The sequence below is a fragment of the Alternaria incomplexa genome, assembly GCF_024043165.1.
Source record: "Alternaria incomplexa strain BMP 0042 chromosome Unknown scaffold_13, whole genome shotgun sequence".
Lineage (NCBI taxonomy): Eukaryota > Fungi > Ascomycota > Dothideomycetes > Pleosporales > Pleosporaceae > Alternaria > Alternaria incomplexa.
In genome coordinates, this window is record NW_026249862.1 from 1076572 (window position 1) to 1101753 (window position 25182).

General features: G+C 52.9%; 9 protein-coding genes across 9 annotated transcripts; 6 read left to right on the forward strand and 3 right to left on the reverse strand.

The window, feature by feature from the left end:
- Nucleotides 1-351: 351 nt before the first annotated feature.
- J4E90_008670 (uncharacterized protein) lies at nucleotides 352-2086 on the forward strand (the record flags this gene model as incomplete). The annotated part of the gene is made up of 4 exons (XM_051438192.1): nucleotides 352-1148; nucleotides 1223-1526; nucleotides 1595-1918; nucleotides 1973-2086. 4 exons carry the CDS (start codon nucleotides 352-354, stop codon nucleotides 2084-2086), a joined length of 1539 nt encoding a protein of 512 aa, XP_051288191.1.
- Nucleotides 2087-2828: 742 nt separating this feature from the next.
- J4E90_008671 (uncharacterized protein) lies at nucleotides 2829-4519 on the reverse strand (the record flags this gene model as incomplete). The annotated part of the gene is made up of 3 exons (XM_051438193.1): nucleotides 2829-3453; nucleotides 3510-4309; nucleotides 4361-4519. The coding sequence occupies 3 exons, from the start codon at nucleotides 4517-4519 to the stop codon at nucleotides 2829-2831; spliced, it is 1584 nt and encodes a 527-aa protein (XP_051288192.1).
- A 575-nt stretch (nucleotides 4520-5094) lies between these two features.
- On the forward strand, nucleotides 5095-6663 carry J4E90_008672 (uncharacterized protein; the record flags this gene model as incomplete). Its single annotated transcript, XM_051438194.1, has 3 exons — nucleotides 5095-5130; nucleotides 5189-5635; nucleotides 5692-6663. The coding sequence occupies 3 exons, from the start codon at nucleotides 5095-5097 to the stop codon at nucleotides 6661-6663; spliced, it is 1455 nt and encodes a 484-aa protein (XP_051288193.1).
- Nucleotides 6664-7186: 523 nt separating this feature from the next.
- On the reverse strand, nucleotides 7187-8135 carry J4E90_008673 (uncharacterized protein; the record flags this gene model as incomplete). Its single annotated transcript, XM_051438195.1, has 2 exons — nucleotides 7187-7885; nucleotides 8130-8135. The coding sequence occupies 2 exons, from the start codon at nucleotides 8133-8135 to the stop codon at nucleotides 7187-7189; spliced, it is 705 nt and encodes a 234-aa protein (XP_051288194.1).
- A 1864-nt stretch (nucleotides 8136-9999) lies between these two features.
- J4E90_008674 (uncharacterized protein) lies at nucleotides 10000-11018 on the forward strand (the record flags this gene model as incomplete). Its single annotated transcript, XM_051438196.1, has 2 exons — nucleotides 10000-10004; nucleotides 10127-11018. 2 exons carry the CDS (start codon nucleotides 10000-10002, stop codon nucleotides 11016-11018), a joined length of 897 nt encoding a protein of 298 aa, XP_051288195.1.
- An 846-nt stretch (nucleotides 11019-11864) lies between these two features.
- J4E90_008675 (uncharacterized protein) lies at nucleotides 11865-13319 on the reverse strand (the record flags this gene model as incomplete). Its single annotated transcript, XM_051438197.1, has 2 exons — nucleotides 11865-13268; nucleotides 13314-13319. 2 exons carry the CDS (start codon nucleotides 13317-13319, stop codon nucleotides 11865-11867), a joined length of 1410 nt encoding a protein of 469 aa, XP_051288196.1.
- A 901-nt stretch (nucleotides 13320-14220) lies between these two features.
- On the forward strand, nucleotides 14221-21910 carry J4E90_008676 (Type I Iterative PKS; the record flags this gene model as incomplete). The annotated part of the gene is made up of 2 exons (XM_051438198.1): nucleotides 14221-14224; nucleotides 14454-21910. The coding sequence occupies 2 exons, from the start codon at nucleotides 14221-14223 to the stop codon at nucleotides 21908-21910; spliced, it is 7461 nt and encodes a 2486-aa protein (XP_051288197.1).
- Nucleotides 21911-22974: 1064 nt separating this feature from the next.
- J4E90_008677 (uncharacterized protein) lies at nucleotides 22975-23558 on the forward strand (the record flags this gene model as incomplete). The annotated part of the gene is made up of 2 exons (XM_051438199.1): nucleotides 22975-23172; nucleotides 23223-23558. 2 exons carry the CDS (start codon nucleotides 22975-22977, stop codon nucleotides 23556-23558), a joined length of 534 nt encoding a protein of 177 aa, XP_051288198.1.
- Nucleotides 23559-24176: 618 nt separating this feature from the next.
- Nucleotides 24177-24891, forward strand: YPT1 (GTP-binding protein of the rab; the record flags this gene model as incomplete). Its single annotated transcript, XM_051438200.1, has 4 exons — nucleotides 24177-24190; nucleotides 24338-24488; nucleotides 24544-24591; nucleotides 24646-24891. 4 exons carry the CDS (start codon nucleotides 24177-24179, stop codon nucleotides 24889-24891), a joined length of 459 nt encoding a protein of 152 aa, XP_051288199.1.
- Nucleotides 24892-25182: the final 291 nt, after the last annotated feature.

A 25182-nucleotide genomic window follows, 5' to 3' on the forward strand; every position in this document is an offset into this window, starting at 1 on the left:
TGGATGCATTCGAAAAAAAAAAGCCCCGGCATTTTGGCTGATGCTCGTAGATTTTGGTATACACCGAACCGTATTACCTAGGGAATGCTCCGGGGTAATTGAAATGCTCCATCGTCTATCACTTGAGTACACTCCACACGCACGTGGCTTTGACCCGGAGTAGGCTGGGCCTCACCAAATTGCTCACCTTACCATCTTTTGTACCTTTCGCTGGAAGAAGAAGAGCCTGTAGAGACAACCACACGGAATCATTCCTAGAGCTTACAAGCCATGCCAGCAGAACCACCCAAGGTATGTCGAATTACTTTCACTGCTGCCACGAGAAAGAACAAGGCTGATCAGATCTAAAAGATGCAGCTTCGATACGGGCTATCAGACATCTCTCTCAGCAAACAGTCAATATACGCCATCGCCCTAGCCTTCGCCGCCCTCTGGGTAGTGCAGAGCTTCATCCGAGCATGGTGGCGCCTCCGTCACATTCCCAGCGCGCACTTCACCGCGCCATTCTCCTATTTCTGGATAGGACGCACCACATACAGCGGCCGTCAATACTGGGTACTCCGCGACTTGCACACCAAACACGGTCCTCTCGTGCGCGTCGGGCCCAACGAAGTCGTCACGGATGACCCCAACATCCTGCGCATCATCTCGGCGGCGCGCAACCATTACCCTCGCAGCGATTGGTATGAAGCTGGCCGGTTCAACCCGTATCATGGTAACTTGTTCACGACTACCGATCCGGCAGAGCATAAGAAGGCAAAAATGAGGTCCATGGCCGCATACAACGGGCGCGAAACTCAAGGTCTCGAGGCTTTGATCGACGACCAGGTCAAGACGCTTATCAGCGTTCTCCGAAACCGCTATGTGGTGACTTCGCCAGGAAAGGGCCAGCCTCTGCTGGATCTAGCGGCCATCACGAAATACTTCACCATGGACGTCATCACAAGGATGGGTTTCGGCAAAGCGGTTGGCTACCTCGAGGACGAAAAAGACCACTACGAATTCTTGGGCACAGTAGACGAGCTTTGGCCGAGGATGTCGACAGTGGCTGACATACGTTGGATCCGCAAGATTGCATTCTCGCCTTTCGTGCTCAGATTGATCGGTCCAAAGAGCAGTGATAAAAAGGGTTTTGGGGCGCTCATGGGGTAAGCATCTGCCTGACGATCATATTGTTTACATCTTTCTCTTCTTTTGGGCACTCTCGCTAACTTCCGATTAGTTTCGCAGCTGATCAGGTCAGCCGTCGCTTTGCTGCACCCGATGGTGGTAAGAATCATAAGGACTTTCTGGCGAGTTTGATGGCTCGCGGCTTCACAGAAGAAGAGTGCCAATCTGAGGGTCTTTTCCTCCTGCTCGCTGGAAGCGAGAGCACCGCCAACGCCATGCGCTCCATTCTCATACACACCATAAGCTCGCCTGCCGTGTATAACCGACTTGTTGCTGAGATCCAGGACGCGGTACGGACGGAGAAGGTGTCCTACCCCATTACCTTGGAGCAGGGAAAGAAGTTGCCGTATCTGCAGGTATGTCTCATCGGAATCGCGCCTAAACGTGTTGATCTTCCCCACTGACATATATCTCTTTCTTCCAGGCGGTCATCTACGAAGGCCTGCGCATGCGCCCGGCCATCCTCGGCCTCTTCCCAAAACAAGTACCCGCAGGCGAATATCCAATCTTCCACGGAAAGATGCTTCCCCCAGGGACCGATGTATGCATGAACATGTCAGCCCTGCTGCAGTCAACAGATCTGTTCGGCGCCGACGCGGCCGTGTTCCGACCAGAACGCTTCATGGAGGTAGGCGACGAGAGACGCAGGCAGATGGAGCAGGACGTGGAGATGTCGTTTGGCTACGGAGGCTGGGTATGCGCAGGCAAGAACATCGCTATGATGGACATGGTGAAGGTGGTCTTTGAGGTATGTTCGCAACGTGCGCGATGGTGCTGGTGTGACCGTCGCTAATCCTGGCAGATGCTTCGCGTGTTCGACTTGCAGCTTGTGCGTCCATTTGAGCCGTGCGATACGATCAGCTATGGCGTGTTCCTTGACAAGGGGTTGATGGTGAAGGTGTCAGAGAAGAAGTGAGATGGAGGCGTTTCGTGTTTATCACCTGGGCAGGCGCGGCAGGCTCGGGGGCAGGCGGCTCTGAGGACTGATTGGAGGATCTGGCGGAGCCATCACCGCATAAGCCAGTTGAGCCGAGGAGCCTCATCTCCATGGAGTTTGCTTCTACGAGAATCTGGCTGTAGGGCAACACTAAAAACCTGTCTTTACGCGATTTCCTGCTGCTGCACTATACCGATGCGTGCGAAACCTTTATGCTATTCGTCATCCTTTCTTGATAACACCTTCTTCACTCTCTCCAGCGATGCAGATATGACTAACGTTTTCCTTATGTCCCCCGTCACGAATGAACATGTTCACAACGCACTTTCTGTTATTGCCTTTCTTGAGATGCGCTTCGTCGTTTACTCATGCGAAGACAATTTCGGTGGAGTGCATGCATCGTCGTTCACCCTTTTGATCGAAGCACTCAAGCATGTACCGGATGCACGTCGCGTGGGCCTACGAATCCGTGACGCATGCTGTTGCGAAGGCTGCAAGTAATCTCGGTCAGCATAGTACTGTCGTGTGAAATAATTGTGTGATTATACGGTTGTGCGTAGCGACTCGAACGCACTTTAACGATCGAAAAGCAACTGGGCGGCATAGTGGACACTTTAGAAGCACGTCACAGCAGCATGGAGTCCAACGTTGTTAATTACTGCATTTATTCCACTGTCTAATTTCTTCCCTATCATACTCCCTTGAGTACGATACAACGTGACTACCACGCTTGTGTACGCTTCAATTTCAACGGCAAACCATCCTTGGGTTTGATAGCTGTAATACCAGCAGGTTGTGGCACATAGGTTTTATCTGCCATCTCAAACTCATAGCTACCCACAAAGGCGGAGATAAAAGCCCGTAACTCGACCTTTGCATAGCCCGCTCCAATGCACTTGCGCGGTCCATGCAAGAATGTCATGAAAGCGTAATTGGTGTGTGCATTACCATGGTTGTTCGCTCGACCGCTGTCTTCATCAATCCAACGACCCGGTTCAAAAGTATCTGCAGTCTCTCCATAGAACGATGCAAAGCGGTTCATAGCCGCGGGAACAACCCACAGACGCGTTCCGGCTGGGATGCGGGTACCAACGATGGTGGTGTCTTCTACGGCGACGCGTGAGGTAATGGGTGAGGTTGGCATGAGACGTAGTGTTTCGTTGACGACGGCGTTGAGGACGGGGAGGGTATCGAGGGTAGCAGAGTCGCTGAACCTTTCTGCGTCGTTGTCGAAAAAGCGGTAGGGAATATGTTCGCGAATTTCGGTACGGAGTCGATCTTGCCAGGTGGGATTGGTGGCAATTAGCCACAGAGCCCAGGTAAAAGTTGCTGAGGTAGGCTCGTATCTATGTGGCTATTAGCAGGAATTCCTATTGTCCACCAATAAACGTTGACGACATACCCTGCGCCGATGATTGTTAGAAGCTGGCCAACCAGTTCCTCGTCCGTTAGCGTTCCACTTTGTATGAGCTGCAGTAAGAGGGCTTTTTGTCCGGTGCCTTCGGCAACTTCCTTCTTTCTCTCTTCGACAAAGGCAAAGCAAAGCTGTCGCAACTTATTGCGAGCTTCATCAAGGTCGCGGTTGAACTTTCGTGGGAGGAGTTGTAGCACCCAGGCGGGCAAAAAGGCGTTGGCTATGAACAAGTGACGAACGCTTTCTTTGCTGCCAGTCAACAGCTCATATAACTCCGTGAGCTCATTCGGTTGACGTAGTGTGTCGAAGTCTTTGCCCAATGCAGCGAGACCGATAGCATCAAGGGTACCTTTATTTCCCCAGGGCAGAATGTCTACTACGGAGTGCTTTGAGTCAGCCGAGGCGGTGGACCGTTCCATTGTTTCTACCATATCTATGGCCTTTGACCAGAAGATGGGGCAAAGATCTTGCACGGTTCGATGGTTGAATGCCGGCTGAATGCGTTTACGAAGATATTTGTGCTCATCGCCTTCCAAGATGAGGAGAGACGGCCCCAGGATTCGGCTCATCAGTCGTCGAGACACCGCTGGCTTGGTGAATGAGTACGCGCGACGAACCAGCACCTCAGAGAGGGCCTCGTTGCTAACTACCAGGACATGGTTGACATTCATAAATCCGCGGAAGTGAATCAGACCCTGGTTGGGTACCGAGTTTGCCATGTCCAAATAGGCTTGTCCACGGGGGTTGGTGAATTGAAGGAGCCCATGGCCTAAGAAAGGTAGTCCACCCTGTATCAACACTGTCAATTATGCACCAAGCATTCCATGGTAATATCTTACTTTTGCTGTGGGGAGATGTCGAAACGGGTTGAAAAGACGGGGGTGGACTTCGACCTTGTACACCAGGTAGATCACATAAACCACAGCCAGCGTCGCACAGAGCGCTGGTAAGGACAATGGAATCGAGGCAAATCGAGTGGAGATCAGTTCTGTATACATGGCGAAGGTATCAAATGGTGTAGAAACCTTGACACGAAATGTAGGATATGTACACAGATTACGCCTGCGATTCTGACTGCGAATGACGTCTGTTTTGCTACGACAAGCTTTCAGTTTGTTTTGTCCAACATCAATGTTATCGTTCCTGCGCCGGCTCAGAAAAGAGTTTCAGGCTCAGAAGTATCGCGAGGCAGATAAGACGCGATCGTTGGCGAACGGCTGACGTTGGTGAGGCTGGTCGGGCCAGATGCGGGTGGTAGACTGGAGGCAATCGCCCGGAATTATGCAACCCAAAACCCCGATGGGATTAAGGGAACCACCCGACAACGGCGTGATTACAGTCTCACCGTAACGCGATGATTTTGCGCCAGCTCAACTGTACCAGTTTCGTGCTAGCCTGCTGCAGCGCAAGTTGGTATCGAAGTCGCGGGCGGTGTAGGCAAGCGAAGAAGAAGTTGAAGTTGAAGAACCCCCCCTAATCTTGATAAAGTCATTTATCTTATATATCCCACTGTCAGCTCAATTGCTATCATTTCTCCAAAATTTGCTCCAGAAGAATAACCAGCTGAAACATGATGGAGATGCAAGAGAAACTTTTCATCAACAACGAGGTGAGAACGGAGACAGTACAAGATATGTCGCGGTATGGAAGCTAATGACCAAATACAGTACGTCGCATCGCATACTAGCGAGAGGCTCACGGTGCACAACCCGTACGATGGAAGTCTTGTTTCAGACAAGATCGAAGTAGCGCTAGAAAAGGATGTCGACTTGGCTGTGTCGGCAGCACAGGCGGCGTTTCCAACATGGCAGGCAATGACAGGCGTACAGCGTAGTGCGCTTATGCTCAAGTACGCCGATCTGGTCGAGAAGCATACTCAACAGATAGCCCAGCTCGAGTCGCAGTGTATGGGAGCGCCCATGATGCTGGCGACGAGGGTGGTGGGGAACCATGTGGCCGCTTTCCGGTATTACGCAGGTTTGACAGATAAAATCGGTGGCACTACTTACACTGAAGATGGCGATGGCTTCTTCAAGATGGTGTTGCAGGAGGCAATTGGAGTATGCGCAGGCATCGGAGCGTGGAATGCGACGCCCATCTTTTCGGCGTTGAAGGTGAGAATGCCGCCTATGTTCATTCTTCCAGGCGATTGCTGACTGGAGTGCAACAGATCGCGCCCGCTATCGCAGCAGGTAACACGTTTGTGTTCAAGGCGTCAGAGAAGTCGCCGCTGGGCGCGTTGTACCTTGGACAACTGTTCTGCGAGGCTGGCTTTCCCCCAGGTGTGGTGAACTTTGTGTCCGGCGGGCCAGCGACGGGCGCTCTCCTCGCATCGCACATGGGCATTCGCAAAATCTCCTATACGGGGTCCGTCAGCGGCGGCCGTGCAGTACAGGATGCAGCCACAAAGAGCAACCTGAAGCAAGTCACACTTGAGCTGGGAGGCAAGTCGGCAGCACTGGTCTTTGACGATGCCCACCTCGAAACCGCCATTTCGCATTGCTCGCAGACATTCGCCCTCAATGGTGCCCAGGTGTGCTCCGCAGCCTCGCGAGTGCTTGTCCACCGCGACATCGCCGATGCCTTCATTGCGGGCATCAGCACTGCTTTCAAGCAGTTGGCTGCAGCCCACGGCGCGCCGGCGGAAGCCTTCTTTGGGCCCTTGGTTGACAAGCAGCATCGTCAGCGAGTGCAGGCCTTCGTGGATGCTGCCCGTGACGAGGGCGTCGAGGTAGTCGCAGGCGAGGTGCCTGACCACCCCACCGCCCTTTTCATGCCGCCGACGATTCTGATCGATCCGCCAACCAACAGTCGCGCATACCGCGAGGAGATCTTCGGGCCTGTCTTGGCTGTGAAGACCTTTTCCACAGAGGAGGAAGGTCTTGCACTTGCCAACGATTCCTCCTACGGGCTCGCCGCTGCTGTCTTCACCTCCAGTATGCCGCGTGCTTTGCGTGTGACCCGCGCTCTCCATGTCGGCATGGTGGGAGTCAACAGCCCCGTCCTGCCCTTGAGCCAGTTGCCATGGGGCGGATATAAGGAGAGTGGCTACGGGCGCGAGGGTGGGATGGCTGGTCTGGAAGAGTACTTGCAGTCGAAGACGGTCATGATCAGTATGAAGGATCCGACTTCCGCTAAATAGATTATTCCGTAGCGTTATAGCTCTAACAGCAACACGTCCTTAGAGCCTCTTGTTCAGCGCACCGATCCTGACCTTTGTTTGAAGTGGAACAAGAAGTAAGCTTGAGGCGGCTTCTTTTCACCGTGCACTCAACTGACGGGAGAATGCGACTGGTCTTGTTCCGCGCTCGTGGTGTGCGTATACGGAAGCAAAGCACATGGCCAAGGTGGAATCATTGTAGAGTGCCGTAGATGCTGAGTCAAGCTGAGGACACTGAAAGGCATACATCTCGAGGTCTGATGTGCATAGAAAAGCGTTGGCGGCGTAGTGACTGCGTGAATGTTCGCATGAAGAGGTGCAGCGTGCCAAGTCTCGGAGCTTCGCTAGCCGAAGTGGTCAAAGCTCTCAAATCGCCAGCCATCCGCAACATTCCTACAAACACCGACCTGCACATATCGAGGTTTATCGAGATGAAAACATTACAACACATGGATTGAACTTTTTGATATATACCGTCTGAATTTCTCACCCGTCCAAAGTACCACTAGATGCCTGCCCGTTCTTGGAACCGGATGTACAAATCGGGTCGGTTCAGAGTCTGAAACGATCTCAGAAGCCCGAAATGAGGATCCAGGCTCCACAAGCGATTCTTCTCACCTTCTACTCCCTCGGTCTCCAATTCAAAGTCGAAAACCCAAAGTAGATGCGCCACGATCAATCGGATCTCGTAGTACGACAAATTTTGGCCCATGCATTGTTTGGGCCCAGCCCCAAACGGTGTGGATGCGGACAGCTTGTCGTTTTCAAACGCTGGGTCCCAGCCGTGCTCGGGGTGGTTGCGCAGCCATCTCTCGGGGTGATATTCGTTTGGCAGATGGAAGTTGTCTTTCGAACGTACTGCTGCCCAGGGCGCCACAGAGACTAGCATACCTCCTGGCAGGAAGTGGGGACCGACCTGTGCACCCTTGGCCGGGACTTCACGTGGAAGATTCGAGCTGACCGGTGGAAAGATACGCAATGCTTCTTTGATGCATGCGTCGAAGTAGACTAAGCCTTCCAATTCTTGTAGTGTGATATCACTTGGATCAGCAAAGGTGATGCGAATCATGGTAGCGAGGCGCTCATAGACATCGCGATGGATGCAGAGGTTGTACATGAAGGTGACGAGGACGCTGGAAATGGTTTCGGAGCCGGCGGTGACGAGGAGGGTCATGTTGAGCAAAAGCTCAGTGGGTGCAAGAGACTTTCGGGCGTTTTGATTGCGTTGAACGTGATAAATCACATCCTTATGAGTGGAAGTCTCGTCAGCAAGACCTTGTAAGATGTTAGCCAACTCTGGCTCTGCAGACATGTCTTGATAACTTACGATCAAAGGTCTTCTTGCGAGTATTCATAAAGGAAATCTTCCTCCACTTCATCGCTTCCTTCGGCATAAAGTTTTGCGCCATCTGATTAAACCATGTACCCACTCCCGTTACTCTCCGAACAGCCATATCCAAAGTTGAGGCAATGAGAACATTTGTTGTTGCCAGCGCCCATTCAGTGGCAAAGCCTTCATCCAAACAGTGAAAAGATTCACCGAAGCATAGGTCGCCAATGATATCAAATGTGGTGTATGACACTATACCACGTTAGTCTGCGTCATGATCTCCAACGGCAAAGTGGAAAGAAGAGAGACATACACCAATCACTCACGTTCAGAGCTTTACCGTCCTTCCCTCGTATCTTGATTGCGTGCACCAATTTGTAAGTTTGACTCTCGAGTATCTCTTGCTGCGCCATGAGCGCAGGCTTCGTGAAGCCGACTGCCATTGCGCGTCGCTGCCTGGCATGCTCAGACCCTTTTGCGAGGCCGATGCCCACACAGCCGTCGATTGGTTTCACGACGCCGATGAAAAGAGGTGCTTTTTCCATCGCTTCGCCACGCTAAGAACCAGCTGTTAGCTAACTCCGCGAATGATGCGCAGGCGCTCTCGGATGAACATACGCGGTGGCCGTAAATTTGCTCCCAAGCATCTGGCTCGGTGAAACTCAGTTCCTCGGGGGAGATCCGGACGACTGGTCCGTATTTCTCGTGTAACTGGTAGTTGTACAAGTGTTGGACGCCACGGAAAGCTGCGATCGCGCTTGGAATACTTGATACGCTATTTATCCATGGCCCTGGATACTTGCTCAGGCTGTGCATCCACCGGCGATAAACGGCTTGTACTATGACGGATGTGATGACCTTAGGGTAGGATTTAGTATGTGTTTCGTGTGATGGAGAACTTCCGGCTCACCACCAATATAATGGACCACCCCGCAAAGGGGCGGTCCGAGAGGGCGAGTTCCAGCATGGCCATCACCGCAAGTAGGATGCTATGGCGGAGGACTTTCGGGAGAGAAAAAGAGAAGTGATATAAATTTGGGCGACGGAATCTGGGAATTCCTTGTTGAAACTCCCTATGGTGGTCTTGAAGTGGATCGACGTGCGTCAGAGAACATTAAGGAGCGTCAACGGCACATATACCAACCGTGCTATTGATAGCAAAACGTCGTCAACTTAGTAGACCACAATGTACCGAACCGAATGATGTCGGAATAAGCGAATGCAACGGTTCATACTACGTCATGACGTCGAAGGTTGTTATAATATCCCGCGGCCCTTATTCGGGGTTGGGTTTGGGTTTCGGGTTATTCACCATCAGCTCTGTCTCCGCGCATGAGTTGCAGAAGGGCGATTGATGAAACGCTGAATACGGAACTGAGTTGTGGATCAAGAAAGACATATGCTACGAAGATACCAGCTTCGACCGGGTGTACTCTGATATAAGAGTAGAACGCCACTAAGTGACTAAATCCTCACACCACTACAACACTTCGAAGCACTCAACTCCTACATTGAAAATTCCATCCACAACAATATGTCTGCCTTCCCGACAAAAGTTCTTGCCAATTTCATTGGCTTCGGAATCGTTTGGACAGGGGTTTTGATGTTCCAGGTACGCTCAATCCGACGTCAGTAAACGTCAAGTACAGCGCTAATTCGAAAACAGCGATTTCGCTCCCAAGGAAAACAAGATCTTCTTCCCATAGATGATCAAAAACCCAACATACACTCTGATGAAGCGACTCATAACAAAACCCATGTTGTCAATGAGCGCTGGTACTACCCACCCGACATTGCGGATGACTTGAAGGATATCGACCTTCCATTCCGGGTCAAAGAGGAGATCTACGCAACGGCTTGGGAATACACTCGTTGTGTTATTCCTGAATACACGAATTGGTCTCGATATGTTGCCTTCATGCGCATCATCGTGATGGGCATCATTGCGGAATTCAAGGGTGATCTCATGGACGTTGCCAATGACGACAATGTCGTTGGTTACAGTCTTACCGGAGTGCTGAACACCTTGTGCGGAGGAACAGTAGGAGGGTATGTTTCCACCATTAAGCACCCTCGACGTTGCAAGTTTCCCTGCTAACATATTTCCGTTTCCAGTGAAGAGATGTGCCGCGAGTACCGCTGCTTCCTCTTGATGTCGTCGCAAAAGTCACGACACCAGACAAACACCATGCTTTTCAGCCGTTATAGTGTCGCTCTATCCAAGGGACCTTGGCAATTCTTCCGCATGCGCGACACCGACGCACTCGTCCGCTTCACTATTGGAGTTGCTCTAGCCTGCAACGATCTCGACCACATTTGGTTCACGGATGACCAGTTCGACATCATGGCCGAAATCGGTAATACCATGTACGATGGCATATCCTACTGGAAGCATCGTTCCGAGGGCGAGATCAACAGCACCTTTGCATATGTCCCGGAGGAGAAGCGTGTCTTGGCTTACCACAAGTGCCGCGAGGCGCTCTGGGCTTTGGATGTGGCATGGGCGAGACAACCCGAGATGAAGTGTGTCATCAACTTTCTCCGCTACTTCGGTGGCCCCATCCACATGATCATGCGACGATACCGCTTCGTGGAGGAGGGTCTTACTTTAGGCCGGCCTGAGGACCAGCGCGTCATCGCGCAGACACGGAACAACTTCAAGCTATGGAACAGAATCGATGAGCAGAAGAAAACAAAGGAGCAAGAGAGATTCAGCCTTGAGCAGTACCGTCATGTTCTCGCGAACGAGAAGGTTTTGTTGTTTAACGGACTCGTGCCTATGCTGGACCAGGCGGAGGAAGGGTTGTGCCCTAAGTGCAGCTACCGGGAGACATATGGTGCCCCACAGGCTCATACTTTCGGCGGTGTCGTCCTTTGCGCCGAATGCAAGCAGGGGTGGGGCGAATGGACTGAAACCGTGCTAGAGCGCATGGTCAGAGCATTCCCGGAGGCTGCCGACACCGTTCGCATCAGCGAAATGCGATCAAGGTCCTCCATCGCGCCCTGAGCATTGATCTGAGGGAGGCAGAAAGGTGTTTGGTAATGAGCACTTGGGTGGTGGGCTTGTTAACTTGTACGCATTGAGAGACGGAGGCATTACAAGGCAGGAGTAGGAGCTGGGCGGATCGAGTGACATCAATACCTTTAAGGCGCGCACATGTGTTATGTACAGTATTAGTTAGAATTAAGATATCTTAAATTGCTTGTACGAAAGCTGCTTTCCGCGAACAATGTGCCGACAACACTAAACGGCAAATTCTGTGATGCTGCCCACGTTGGTGTTCTAGCCACGATTGAACGGGTCTATGTTGTTAACGAAGTTGTTGCTGCTGATGCTTCCGTACGAGAAACTTGCCTTACCTTGCTGCTATGTTACTCTTTGACGACTACGGCGGTTGCAGGGGCTGCGGGCGTATCCTATTGAGCGTCTGTTCTACCGGACGCACAAGAGCACAGGTGCATCAACCCGACGAGATTTTGTGCTATGATCACGCTAGCATCACAAGCAGCTGGTATCGCATTCACAAAGCTTTCGTGAATTATCGAGTAATTGTTGACAAAGTCATCGCAGTGTGGAGGAAGAACGCAGCTTCGCGCATACATCGTTGATAGAAGGTGGGGAAGCGGCCGGACTATTCCGATTCCGATCGGAACCGAGGGGGCCACAACACGGCAGCCATGATCCAAGTCCCATATTATCAAGCAATGTCAAGGTTGTTGTTCAATACATTCGCGTCTCTGCTGTGCATTTTCTATATGTATATACATGTCTAGCCAATCCAGCGATCCTAGGACGAAACATAAATAAGGTAGAGCCCACCTGGATAACAACCAAAAACTCGACACCTGTTCTTCAAACATCCTGGTATACTTCGCACTCTGCCAATGCTGGATCAGACGAGAACGCTTCGAACACATCCTCAGTCACATTGAAGAACAAGTTAAGCCCGTTCTTGTACCACGTATTACCGACAGGAGGGCCAGTAGGCACAGCCTCTGTTAAGACAAAAAGGTTGGGTATAGACGACGAAGGGATATAAAAGGATGGGCGTAGAGGCCCAATATGGAATTTGTCGTATCCCAAGTGAGCTACGGAGCTGAGTTCCACATGTTCGTCCCCTCCTTTTGGCATGAAGCCACGTGAGGGACTGTCGGTGAACATAGCATCATACGTGATTGCGTGCATGGCACTGTCATCGTATTCACCGAGAGCCTTTGTGACGTTGACAGCCAGGTTCACTGGATCGGTGGCGTTGGTAGGGTTGCTCTCAGAATCGGGGGAGACCATGACCACGAACAACGGCGAGCCCAGCAGCCCGTCGCGTACGCCCAGAAGCCAACGGAAGCTGCTTGCTAAGTGTAGGTCGATGGGCGGACGTTGCGCGTGGACTCGAGCTCGATTTAGACACGCCCAGAAGAAACCAATTAGCGCTGCTTGGTCAGTCAAGCGCATTGGGCTTTTCTTCTGTAGCTCTCCGAGCTTGTGCGTGACCTCCATGGCCGGTACATGTAACAGATAGTTGAACATCATTTCCGACCTCTGTGCGTTGGAGCCGTCTGAATGGAGAGTACGGCGATATGGGCCTCGCGTCGGAAGGGTTTTCGCTTTTTCAAGCAGCGCAGAGCCCTCTGCTTCCAGATCGATATCAACCAGTTGGTCGCTGAATATTTCTGGTTGCCATGACGGGGGATTGGGGAGCGCATCGCTTTCGTTGTGGAACATTTGGCCATAAATCATCGACCAGCGCTCTAAGAATTTTCCCGCCGTATAACCATCCGCCAGGCCATGTTCAAAGTCGACACCCAGACTGAATCCACCACATGCGAATTCCGTAAACTGAATGCGAATGCCTGGAGGCTCCGCACAAGGTGTTGGAAACAGTCCGCGGAGAGACAGAGGCGAATAGTCCCATAGAAATGTCGATTCGTTGAGAGTAGCAGGTGGAAGGAGTCCACGGATGCGCGACCTGGTACGTGCCTCAGTGAACTCTACCGCTCTGTCGCTAGAACTGCCCCAATTAACAATTGTTCGCTGGAACTCCTGCCCACTCTTCTCGGGATCTAAAGTTTTGACGCTCTCCAGAGACCCAACAAGGCGCGGGAAGTCATCGAGTGTTTGAGAAAGACTCTCAGTTAGTCGCGCAACAAGATCTTGTTGCTCCGTCGGTTTCTTGAAGAGATAGATAGTAGGCACAGTACGGCGGTGCGCATACCATGCATCTAAAGCTGGCAGATTTGCTGATTGTGGTGATGCGTTCTGATGGCCTCGAGGCCAGATCCCGTTTACTTTGACGATGTCGACTTTCATGTTGGCTATGACGAAGTTCGGTTGTTACGTCGGTCCACCACTAAGATAAGAAGATATGGGAGTGGACATCCTAGCAATAATAGGGAGTTTACACAGTCACCAAAATGGTGAGCGTTGCCCCCTGTACGGATGAACCAGCCGCCAATTCCCCGTATGACCCGACAACGTTCGGGGTGCTTTGCACTATGTCCCGAACATCGCATGGTACGCTACCGGTTTAGTCAACGAGTTGTCCCAAAAAGCCGTTTCACATTACAAGCCGTTCCTAGATGAGGCGTCACTATCAAGAGTTCGCGAGCACTTGCAACGCCCCGATTGCCCACTTGATCACGTGAGCTAGCCGTCTCTTAGCAACAACATTCCTGTGTCGTCATCGAAAATAGACGCGCAACGTTTCGACTGTGCTTTCGGGTGTTGGAATAATTTAATTCGAGGACAGGATGGCGGGTTAGATACGATTAGACCGGGGGCGCACACAGTCCTCCATGCCAGATAGCCTTTGAGGAACAATGGCAATATATGCCTCAGCCTCCCTCTTGATGCTTCTCTTTCTTATCTCGTTGATATTGACAACCAAGATACCCATCACACCCGCCTTTTCATAATGCCGCTCTACTACACAGACACCACGCCCACGAACGGCATTCCGGACATGAACGGCGTGCCTTCTGATGCTCCTCCACAACCGAAATCCGATGACCTCTCGAACGCGATAGCGATAGTTGGCATCAGCTGCAAGTTCGGAGGGTCAGCATCGAACCTCGATGGTCTATGGCACACATTATCCAGCGGCGAGAGCTGCTGGTCGCCAGTTCCCAAGAGCCGCTTCGACATTAGCAAGACATCGCATCCCGACTCTCAGCGGACAGATAGTGTAAGTGTCCTCAAGCACTTCAAAACCATGGGTAGTAGCTGATTATCCATCTGAAGCTTCATGTGAAGGGCGGCTTCTTCATCGAGGACGATTTGACAGAGTTCGATGCGCCTTTCTTCAACCTTACGGCGGAGGTCGCAAAGTCCATGGACCCGCAGCTGAGACTGATGTTAGAAGGAGTATACAATGCGACTGAGAGTGGTAAGCTAGCACCCCGATTCCCCTGACGCGCTGTCTTGCCAGAGCTAACAGAATGACAGCGGGTCTTCCCATCGAGAAGCTTTCCGGCTCGAACACCTCCGTATATTCTGCAACTTTTGGCAGAGACTATGCCGAGATGTTGATGAAAGACGCGGACTCGATGCCCACATCTCTTGTCACTGGAAACGGTCCAGCCATGTTTGCGAACCGAGTTTCACATTTCTACAACCTGATGGGACCCAGTATTACTGTCGACACGGGATGTTCAGGTGGTCTAGTAGCTCTGCACATGGGTGTCAACAGCATCCGGAATCAAGAGTCCGAAGTTTCCATCATTGGAGCCTCTAACGCGATTTTGAACCAAGACTTCTACATCGCCATCTCGAATCTGGGTCTTCTACACGAAGATGGAAAATGCTATTCCATGGATCATCGTTTCGGTGGTTACGGCAGGGGCGAGGGCATGGCCGTATTAGTTTTGAAGAAGTATTCGGCAGCGGCGAGGGATGGCGACCACATCCACGCTTTGATTCGCGAATCCGCTGTCAACCAGGACGGTAGGACCGGGACGATCACATCTCCCTCTATGGAAGCGCAACAGCAGCTTATCAAGCAATGCTATAGCCGGGCAGGAATCGACCTCTCATCAACAGGCTACGTTGAAGCCCACGGCACAGGAACCGGGGGTGACGCTATTGAAGCCGAGGCCTTAGCATTGACCTTCGGTAACTCAAGAGAGAAGTTTGACCCCATCTGGGTCGGCTCTGTCAAGAGTAACATCGGCCACACTGAACCTGTTAGCGGGCTAGCAGCAGTCATCAAAGCAGCTCTCATACTACGCCACAAGCAAATACCTGCAAACCCCACCTTCGAGAAAGCCAATCCGAACATACCACTAGAGGATTGGAAACTTCAGGTACCGACAGAGCTGACGCCATGGCCAAAGGACAAGCCGTTCAGGATATCTGTCAACAACTTTGGTTATGGTGGAACCAATGCACATGTCATCCTCGATGCTCCCCCGAGCCCTGGCGAACAGCGTCGCTTCGCACTCCAGAATGGCAACGGCGAGATCGCCAATGGACATGCGAGCACCAATGGACACGCCAGCACCAATGGACACGCCAGCACCAAAGGACACGCCAGCACCAATGAACACGCCGACACCAACGGGCACCCAATTACCAATGGCTATGACCTCAGCAATAGCCATGCGAGCAATGGGGTTGATCAACCTTCCGATATCTCCACCGACACGTCGTCTCTGGTCTACATGTTGAGCGCCAAAGAAGAAGCCGGGGCAGTCACACGATGCAAAGACCTAGCAAAGTACATCCGCAACGCCCTGCAGGCAGGAAATGCCCCAGCGCCCAACGATCTAGCCTACACGCTTTCCGAGCGCAGATCGAGGTTCCCATGGACCGTCGCCGTCAAGGCCCGCAGTCTAGAGCAACTAGCCGACGCTCTCGAAGACAGCCGCTTGAAGCCGACCCGCGCATCGTCTGCGCCAGTTCGTATAGGTTATGTCTTCAACGGTCAGGGTGCGCAATGGTACGCCATGGGCCGTGAGCTCATGACCTCATCTGAGGTGTTCAGCTCATCTATCGATCAAGCTGAGGCCCACTTGCGAGAATTTGGTGCGCTTTGGTCGTTGAGAGAAGAGCTATCGCGTGATGCGAAGACTACCAAGGTCGCGGAGATTGAGCTTAGTCAACCGCTCAGTGTCGTTGTTCAGCTGTGCTTGGTTGACTTGCTGCGGTCCTGGAATGTCGTTCCTTCCGCTGTCGTCAGTCACTCGAGTGGTGAGATTGCGGCAGCATACGCGGCGGGCGTGCTTTCGTTCAAGGAAGCTGTTGGCGTCGTATACCACCGTGGACGACTTGCCAAGAAGTACCAGAAGATCACAAAACTATCAGGTGGCATGATGGCCGTTGGTCTCGGTGCTGAAGAAGTCCGAGAGTACCTGACTGATCTCTCTTCTGATGGTAAGGTAGTAGTCGCCTGTGTCAACAGTCCATCCAGTGTCACGATCTCTGGTGACATGGACGCCCTGGAAGAAGTCGCAGATCGTTTGGCAGAAGATGATGTCTTCGCACGGAAGCTGAAGGTCCCTCTCGCCTATCACTCTCATCACATGGAGCATATGGCGGAGGAGTACCAGAGTTGCCTCGAGGAACTTCTAGGACCAATCACAGAAGGCGAGCTCGACGTCGCTTTTGCATCTCCAGTGACGGGTGGCATTGTCACTTCACGTTCCACTTTTGAGGCCGCACACTGGGTGCGCAATCTCACTAGTCCCGTCCTGTTCTCGAACGCGTTGGAAGCGTTGATCTTCGATTCGACAAAGCCTGAGGGTGAAGCGCCAACACCGAATCGCCAGGTCTCCGTCTTCTTGGAAATTGGAGCCCACGACACCTTGTCAGGTCCCGTCAGACAAACGCTCGGCGAGACACGCATGCCGTACCTTTCTTGTCTGAAGCGACCTTTAAATGCGATTGACACTGCGCAAGACGTCGTCTGTGCCCTTGTGGCGCGAGGCTACCCTGTCCATCTCACAGCTGTGAACAAACCCCAGTCGAACATCTCACATCAGTCAAAGTATATCCATGACCTCCCGGAATATCCTTGGAACCATCAGACCTCCTACAAGATCGAGCCAAGGGCTTCCGAAGAGCATCGATACAAGCGCTTCAAGCCCCATGAGTTGCTTGGTAGAGCCATTCCTGGATCGAATCCTTTGACTCCGACCTGGCGCAACTTCCTCAGGACAAATGACATTCCTTGGCTAGTCGACCATCAATTGGAATCAAGTGTGGTCCTTCCTGGCGCAGGATATGTGTCAATGGCCATCGAAGCAATGCGCCTTCTCAAGAGCAAGCCTGACCAAGAGGTACCTCAGTTGCAGTATCATTTGCGAGATGTGGACATCATCAATGCTCTCATTATACCACAAACGTCGAGTGCCTCGAACAGAGGAACAGAGATCCAGTTCTCGCTCCGTCCTTGCAACGACAAGGACCTGGACAACGCCGGTTGGTACGAATTTGAGTTGTGGTCGGTCAGCACCAAGCACGCTTGGATACAGCACTGCAAGGGCTGCATCACAGCTAGATCAGACCACGGCGTGCATTTACTAGAGGATGTCAGGGCTTCTCTTGGCTCTGTGCTGTCCCACCAAAAGGACACCAAGGAGATCGAGCCCGAGAACCTGTACCAAAGGTTGCGAGATTCGGGCTTCCACCACGGACCAACATTCCAGAACATTGTTGGGAGTCGCGTTCTTCGTGAACGATCGGAGACTGAATTCTCTATCGCTCCAGCGGCCTTTGAACGCGAACAGCAATACGTAATACACCCAACGACACTGGACTCGATCTTCCAATGCTGTTACGCGACCCTACCCGCCGACCTGACGAAGGATGCAATGTTCATACCTCGCTCGATCCGGAAGGTGATCGTGCCTTCCCAGCTCGGTACGCATGCGGACCAGCGGTTGCTCGCAAGCCTGGACTGCCTGTCATCAGGCACCAAAGGTTCAATCTTCACAGGCTCAGTGTTTCCCACAGGAGATGATGCGCACCAAACGGGATCATTCGAGATGCAGAACTTCCGTCTCCAGCGTGTTACCCAGGCGGCTACGCATGCGCAAGATGCGAAGTCAGCGCATCCCGCGATCCATTCCAAGAGCCGATGGGAACTCGACATCCACTACGCTATCCCAGATGATATCAAAGACTCGATGAGGATTCCCCTAACCCAGTCTGAACTCGACTTTGCACGGGACGTCCGCGAAATATCTTACCACCATATTTCCCGAACTCTGGAGCAGCTGGGACCGAAGGCGGACGACCAATGGACTTGGTATCACAAGAGGTTCTACGAGTGGATGAACTCCATCATCCTGTCGGCCGACAAAGGTACACTCATGTCAGGGAGTGATCAATGGTCTACGAGGAACAAGGCTTCCATCGAGGAGCTCTGTGATCGAGTGGCCCAAACCAACGCGTCCGGAGAGTTGGTCCAACGCGTTGGAAGCCATCTGTGTGACATCGTGCAAGGCAAGTTAACACCTTTGGAGTTGATGATGGAAGACGGACTCTTGAATCGCTACTACGAGCAGCTTCCGCAGCTTTGCAACGGCTCTTACAAGCATCTCCGAAAGATTGTGGAGCTTTACTCTGTTGTGGAACCCGGGGCCAAAGTCATCGAGATCGGTGGCGGAACTGGCGGAGCAACATCCGTTGTTCTGGATGCTTTCGCTGCGCGATCTGAGCAAGAGTCAGGTGCTTCGCTACTGGGCCATTACGACTTTACGGACATCTCTTCAGGGTTCTTTGGCGCAGCAAAGACCAAGTTTGCCACTTGGGAAGACAAGATGAATTACTCCAAGCTCGACATCGAGCAAGATCCGATCGAGCAGGGGTTCGTAGCCCATAGTTACGATCTTGTAGTTGCTTCGCATGTGCTCCATGCGACACCGAGCCTGGAGCGCACCTTGTCGAACGTCAGAAAGCTGCTGCGACCTGGAGGCCAGCTAGTCTTGCTCGAAGGGAGCCAGGATTCACTTGACGTCCAATTGATCTTCGGAACAGTTGAGAGATGGTGGTTGAGCGAAGAGCCTGAACGCCAAACATGCCCTTACGTCAACCTAGGAGTATGGGACAAGGCTCTGAAAGCAGCAGGCTTCTCTGGCGTCGAGTTCGAGATTGGAGACTGCGAAAACCCCGAAGTCCAGTTTACCAGCACAATCTTGTCGCACGCCAAAACCCAGGATCCATTGTATCCGTCTTCAATTTCGATTGTCGTACCGTCAGCTTTGGAACCTCAAACCTGGTTGGATCAAGTATCAGGAACCGTGCAGCACGTTACTGGTTCAGCTCCCTCGGTGGAGACTCTCGATGAAGTTGAGGCAGACAGTGACCGTCTACTGATCATGGCGCTCGACCAAGGCACACCTTTCATCGATACTATGGATCGCGGTGCATTTGAAAAGCTCCGAAGTCTCCTTCTTCGGTCCAAGGGCATTCTTTGGCTGAGCTTTGGTGGAGCTGTCGACGATGAAGATCCACGCTTTGCCCAGGTGACTGGTCTCTTGAGAACTCTGCGACGCGAAGATCCAAGCACACGATACGTTCGGTTGGCATGCGAGCCACCCCAACAATCATTGCCAACCGAGACCATCCTCATGCTTGCGCATGTGTTCAAGCAAAGCTTTGACTACAGCACATCTGAGAACATCAACATTGATTGGGAATATTCCGCCAAAAACCAGAACCTGTACGTTCCTCGCATCTATCCGGACTTTGAACAGGATCGCGCTGCCAGCGGAGGCGCAAAACCTCTTCAGCTGCAGAAGTTCAGCTACTCCGGCAAAACACTAGTCCTACAACCATCAGGCAGCGGTACATCTGGCGCAGAGTCTTGCTTTATGGATACATCTGATGCGGCGGATGATCTGCCGAGTGGATTTGTTGAGATCGAACCGAAAGCCTTTGGGCTGAACATTGTAGGGGCGAGTGAAGAGAACGAGTCGGTTGCGCATGAGAGCAGTGGTATCGTCAGGAACCTTGGCCCGGACACACGAGACTCCGGACTTCGCGTTGGAGATCGAGTGTGCGGCATCTTCAAAGGGCCTATCAGCAACGCCGGTCGCGCTCATTATACCAACGTCATCAAAGTTTCCGACAAGCTTACATGGGAGGAAGCCGCGTCCACCCCATATGCATACTCCACCGCTTGCTTAGCCTTGCGCGACATCGCAAGACTTCAGAAGCATGAGCGAGTGTTGTTACACTTCGGTACGGCAGGTGTGGGCCAGGCTGCTCTTGCACTGGCGGAGAACATCGGAGCCGAGATCTTCGTCACTTGCGGAACAGACGAAGAGCGTCGAGTTCTGCTGGAAGATTACAACATCGCTCCCAGCCATATCCTGCAGGATGAAGCCGCCTATCTCGTTTCTGCTATCATGTCTCAGACGAACAGCGAGGGAGTTGATGTGACGCTGAGCTCAGTAACCGGACCGTTGCTCAAGGCATCCTGGGAGTGCACTGCACCGTTTGGTCGCTTTGTGCAGATCGGTAAGGCTGATACCGAGAAGGCAAAGCATCTTGACATGTCGCCCTTTGGCCGCGGAGTGTCCATGACTGGTCTTGATACCCTCCAGTACAGCGAGATGAGAGGCGCCATGTTCCACAGGGCATTGGCGAACTCCATCGAATTGTTGCAGCACAAGGAAGCGAGACCCGCGACACCAATGAAGGCCTTCAAGTTGGCTGAGATCCATGAAGCGCTCCAGTATGTCCGAGGTGGAAGCTACATGGGCAGTGCTGTGATCCTGCCACAGCCAGGCGACGAGGTTCATGTCGTCCCAAAGGCTGAAACATCGCTTGGCCTAGACGCTCCAAATTCTACCTTCATGATCGTTGGAGGCCTTGGAGGCATCGGACTTGCCACCGCTTCGTGGATGTTGGAACAGGGGGTCAAGAGCCTTTTGATCGTCTCCCGCAATGCTGTCGCTCATCCGAAGGGGCTGGCGTTGATTGAACAAGGACAAGAGCACGGTTGCAACGTTCATCTTCGCAACTGCGATATTGCCGACGAAGGAGCGGTCTGTAGTCTCCTCGCAGAGGTGAAGGCAGAGTTACCTCCGATCCGGGGAGTTCTTCAGATTGCTGCAATCCTTGACGACACTGTCTTTGAAAGCATGACCTTTGAGCAGTGGCAGAAGGCCATTGGTCCTAAGGTCACCGGCACCTGGGCCCTTCATAACAACCTGCTTGACCTCCAGTTCTTCATCACGACCTCTTCCGCCACTGCAGTTCTCGGCAACGTGTCACAGAGCAACTACACCGCTGGCGGTACGTTCCAGGACGCGATTGCGCGATACCGCACTGCCCTTGGCCTGCCCGCCGTGACAATTGATCTTGGTCCTATTGACGATGTCGGATACGTCGCACAAGGAGGAGATGTGGTGAAGAACCGCGTGGAGAAGGCCCTTGGCATGAAATGTCTTCCGATTGCCCATATGTTGCGACTATTCGGGGATGCAATCAGGAACCCAAATCGACGCCGGGCCGAAAACAGTCAGATCATTACATGTATCACTGGATACAGCAAGTTGGTAGACGATCCAGCGGTGAAGAATGATCGTCGATTGGGAACTCTTCGACTGGGCGATGATACCGCGACAGAAGCCTCAGCTCAGGGACAGTCCGAGTCATCCAAGAACATCGATGGATTGATAGCTCAGTTATCGGCACTGTCGGCGGGTGACAGCAAAACGAAGGAGGTCGTCACAGACCTGCTAGTAGCCAAGGTTGCCGACTTGTTCAATCTGGAGACGAGCGCCATCGACACTGCTGATGCGCTCACAAGCATCGGCGTCGACTCATTGGTTGCTGTGGACTTCCGGAACTGGTTGGGTAGCTTTGTCAAAGCTAAAGTCAGTATCTTTGAGATTCTGCAGACACCGTCGCTAGGCGAGTTCGCTGGCTTGGTTGCAGAGAGGAAAGGATAGGCGCACAGCCTTTCATTCCGGATTTGATTGTGCGTAGAACAGGGGCGTTTATTGTTTCGTATAAATCTTCTTGTATGATATGGTTAGCTAGTTAGTCAACTACTTACGATCTGAGGACTCGGGCTTCATCATGCGCGTCACGTGGCGACTGCAAATTTCCGACTTGACAGATTTCTATGCTGGGCGAGGCAGAGTTCGCGTGTAGCAGGCGGAGTGCTCCTCAATCGCGTGATGTGATGCTGCCGGTGCGTGTCGGGATGGAGGGACAAAGTTTCGCGTCTGGGGGCGCGTGTGGTAGCGGCGTGGTGCTTGGCGGGGCGATGCCGGACGTTGAACTCGCTTCCCCGACGACTTTTTTTGAGAGCGGGTATCGTTGGGCATCTTATCTCTAGCTCCCGTTCTTCACTGCTCGGTACCGCAATTGCCTTGCGCTGTTGCTCCCTCTCACACCTGTCAATTGTCCATTTCTGCTTTGCTTGAAATCCTCGACCATGACGCCATCACCTTCCGAAGCCGCCGCAAAGGTTGCGCAAGTCGCTGCCGGCACCAACTCGTCCGCAAAGGTGTACAAGAGGGAGTCCAACACAGCTAGGGTCCTGGGTGCAGGTACATCGGCCGTTCTGGAGTCAATATAGCATATCTGACATGCACAGGATGTGCGGGAATCGCAGAGCTCATGGTCTTCCACCCGGTCGACACGACGGCGAAGCGGTTGATGAGCAACATTGGCAAGGTGCGACATGTGGACCATACAATACCCCGACGGCCTCTGACTCGAACACATGTAGATTGAGAACGCTGCACATCTCAACAAGGTTGTCTTCAGAGACGCAGCTGGCGCGTCAGTCTCTGGGCGATTCTTCTCACTGTTCCCCGGTCTCGGATATGCCGCCGCATACAAGGTGCGTTAGAAAGTGCGAGCACACAGGAACTCGGACTGACAGATATAGATCCTCCAACGAGTATACAAGTTCGGCGGACAGCCCTTCGTACGCGACTACCTCGCCCACAACCACGGTGACAGCTTCGACCGCGCATTCGGCAAGGGCAACGGCAAGGCTATCATGCACGCGACTGCCGGTTCCATAATCGGTATCGGTGAGATTGTCCTCCTGCCATTGGATGTTCTCAAGATCAAGCGACAAACCAACCCTGAGGCTTTCCGAGGCCGTGGGCTGTTCAAGATCATCTCCGACGAAGGGCTCGGGCTGTACCGTGGTTGGGGATGGACGGCAGCACGTAACGCGCCAGGGTCATTCGCAGTATGTATACCACTCTACTTACAGCTATCCGAATACTAACACACCCCCAGCTCTTCGGTGGTTCCGCTGTCGCCAAGGAGTACTTCTACAAACTCACCGACTACAACTCGGCCTCATGGTCGCAAAACTTTGTCGCCTCCATCGCCGGAGCCAGCGCATCGCTCGTCGTCTCTGCTCCTCTCGATGTCATCAAGACGCGTATCCAGAACAGGAACTTTGAGAACCCCGAGAGCGGCTTCAGGATCGTGTCCAACATGATGAAGCACGAGGGTCCCACGTCCTTCTTCAAGGGACTGACGCCCAAGCTGCTCATGACAGGACCCAAGCTGGTCTTCTCCTTCTGGTTGGCCCAAACACTGATCCCTGCTTTCGGCAAAATAATGTAATATGTAGCGATGAACTTGTCCTGATGTCTGTACTATATGGGGGTTTCGGGTTACGGTGCTTTAGAGCTGGCAGGTTGGGCTACGTCAAAGGCAACGACGTACGATGGACTGCACACTGCTGCAAACGAATGACACATTCTCCATTCCATGATCAGTTGGGTGAAAGCTACTTGTAGTCGATGGCGGTGATGCGTGCCATGGCTGGGTGACTGGGGCGGTGGACCCTGGCGGCTGTCACGTGGGTGCACTGATGGCACCCACCTGGCACTGTACATGATGATGCGTGATCTGCGACTGTCTGGCACTGGCAACAAGACAAAGCAGAGTCATACGTCAGACGGCGTACGGGCGCCTCACTGGACAAAGCTAGGCGGCAGATAAGCAGGCGTGAATGTGATGTTGATGGCGCGACAAGCTACGGCAACTTGTGACCACGGATTTGGGCCTGGCTGAATGCCAAGCTATTCACATCTGGTATCCGCGCATTGCACCCCATCACCCTCTACTTAACACCGTCCGCCTCGACGACCCGCGATACCCCACAACGACTGCCTCTGACCACCCCCAACTTACATCTCTTAGTCTCTTCCCTCTTTCCACACCCGCAACACCGCCATCATGAACCCTGAGTGGTACGTAACCTCCGCGCGACGCCCACCGCCACAGGCCGGGGGAAAGCGCCGCCAGATCTGGGGTTGCGACTGTGCTAACGTGAAGACCCGCAGAGTTACTTTTTGCCATCGACAGCAGCCCTGGTGCTGCCCGTCTTGCCATGCAAGGCTCCCGCTGACGGCTCGCTTCGACAGATACGACTACCTCTTTAAGCTCCTCCTCATCGGTGACTCTGGTGTCGGAAAGTCGTGCCTGCTCCTCCGTTTCGCCGACGACACATACACCGAGAGCTACATCTCGACCATCGGTGTCGACTTTGTGCGTTGTCCCGCGCACCTGCAGCCCCGGTCGGCGATAATCTAACAAGCCCCAGAAAATCCGAACAATCGAGCTCGATGGCAAGACGGTGAAGCTACAGATTGTGCGTACACTGCAGAATGCAGCGTCTGGGCGTGAGTGCTGACAGTCATCATAGTGGGATACCGCTGGCCAGGAGCGCTTCCGAACCATCACATCTTCGTACTACCGCGGCGCCCACGGCATCTGCGTCGTCTACGATGTCACCGACATGGACTCTTTCAACAACGTAAAGCAGTGGCTGCAGGAGATTGACCGATACGCAACCGAGGGCGTCAACAAGCTGTTGGTCGGCAACAAGTCCGATATGGCGGACAAGAAGGTTGTCGAGTACACCGTAGCAAAGGTACCATCATCTCGCTAACCCCAGAGCACGCACGCCATCTAACAGCTCAAACAGGAGTTCGCAGACAGCCTCGGCATCCCCTTCCTCGAGACCTCCGCAAAGAGCGCCACCAACGTCGAGCAAGCTTTCCTGACCATGGCCCGCCAGATCAAGGAGCGCATGGGTACCACAACCGCCAACACCAAGCCCACAGTCCCCATCGGCCAGGGCCAGGGTGTCCAAAACGGATCCGGCGGTGGTTGCTGCTAGAGAAAGAGGAAGAGTTGTTATGTGTCGGAGAACGGACCGGTGTCTACGGATGAGCAATGC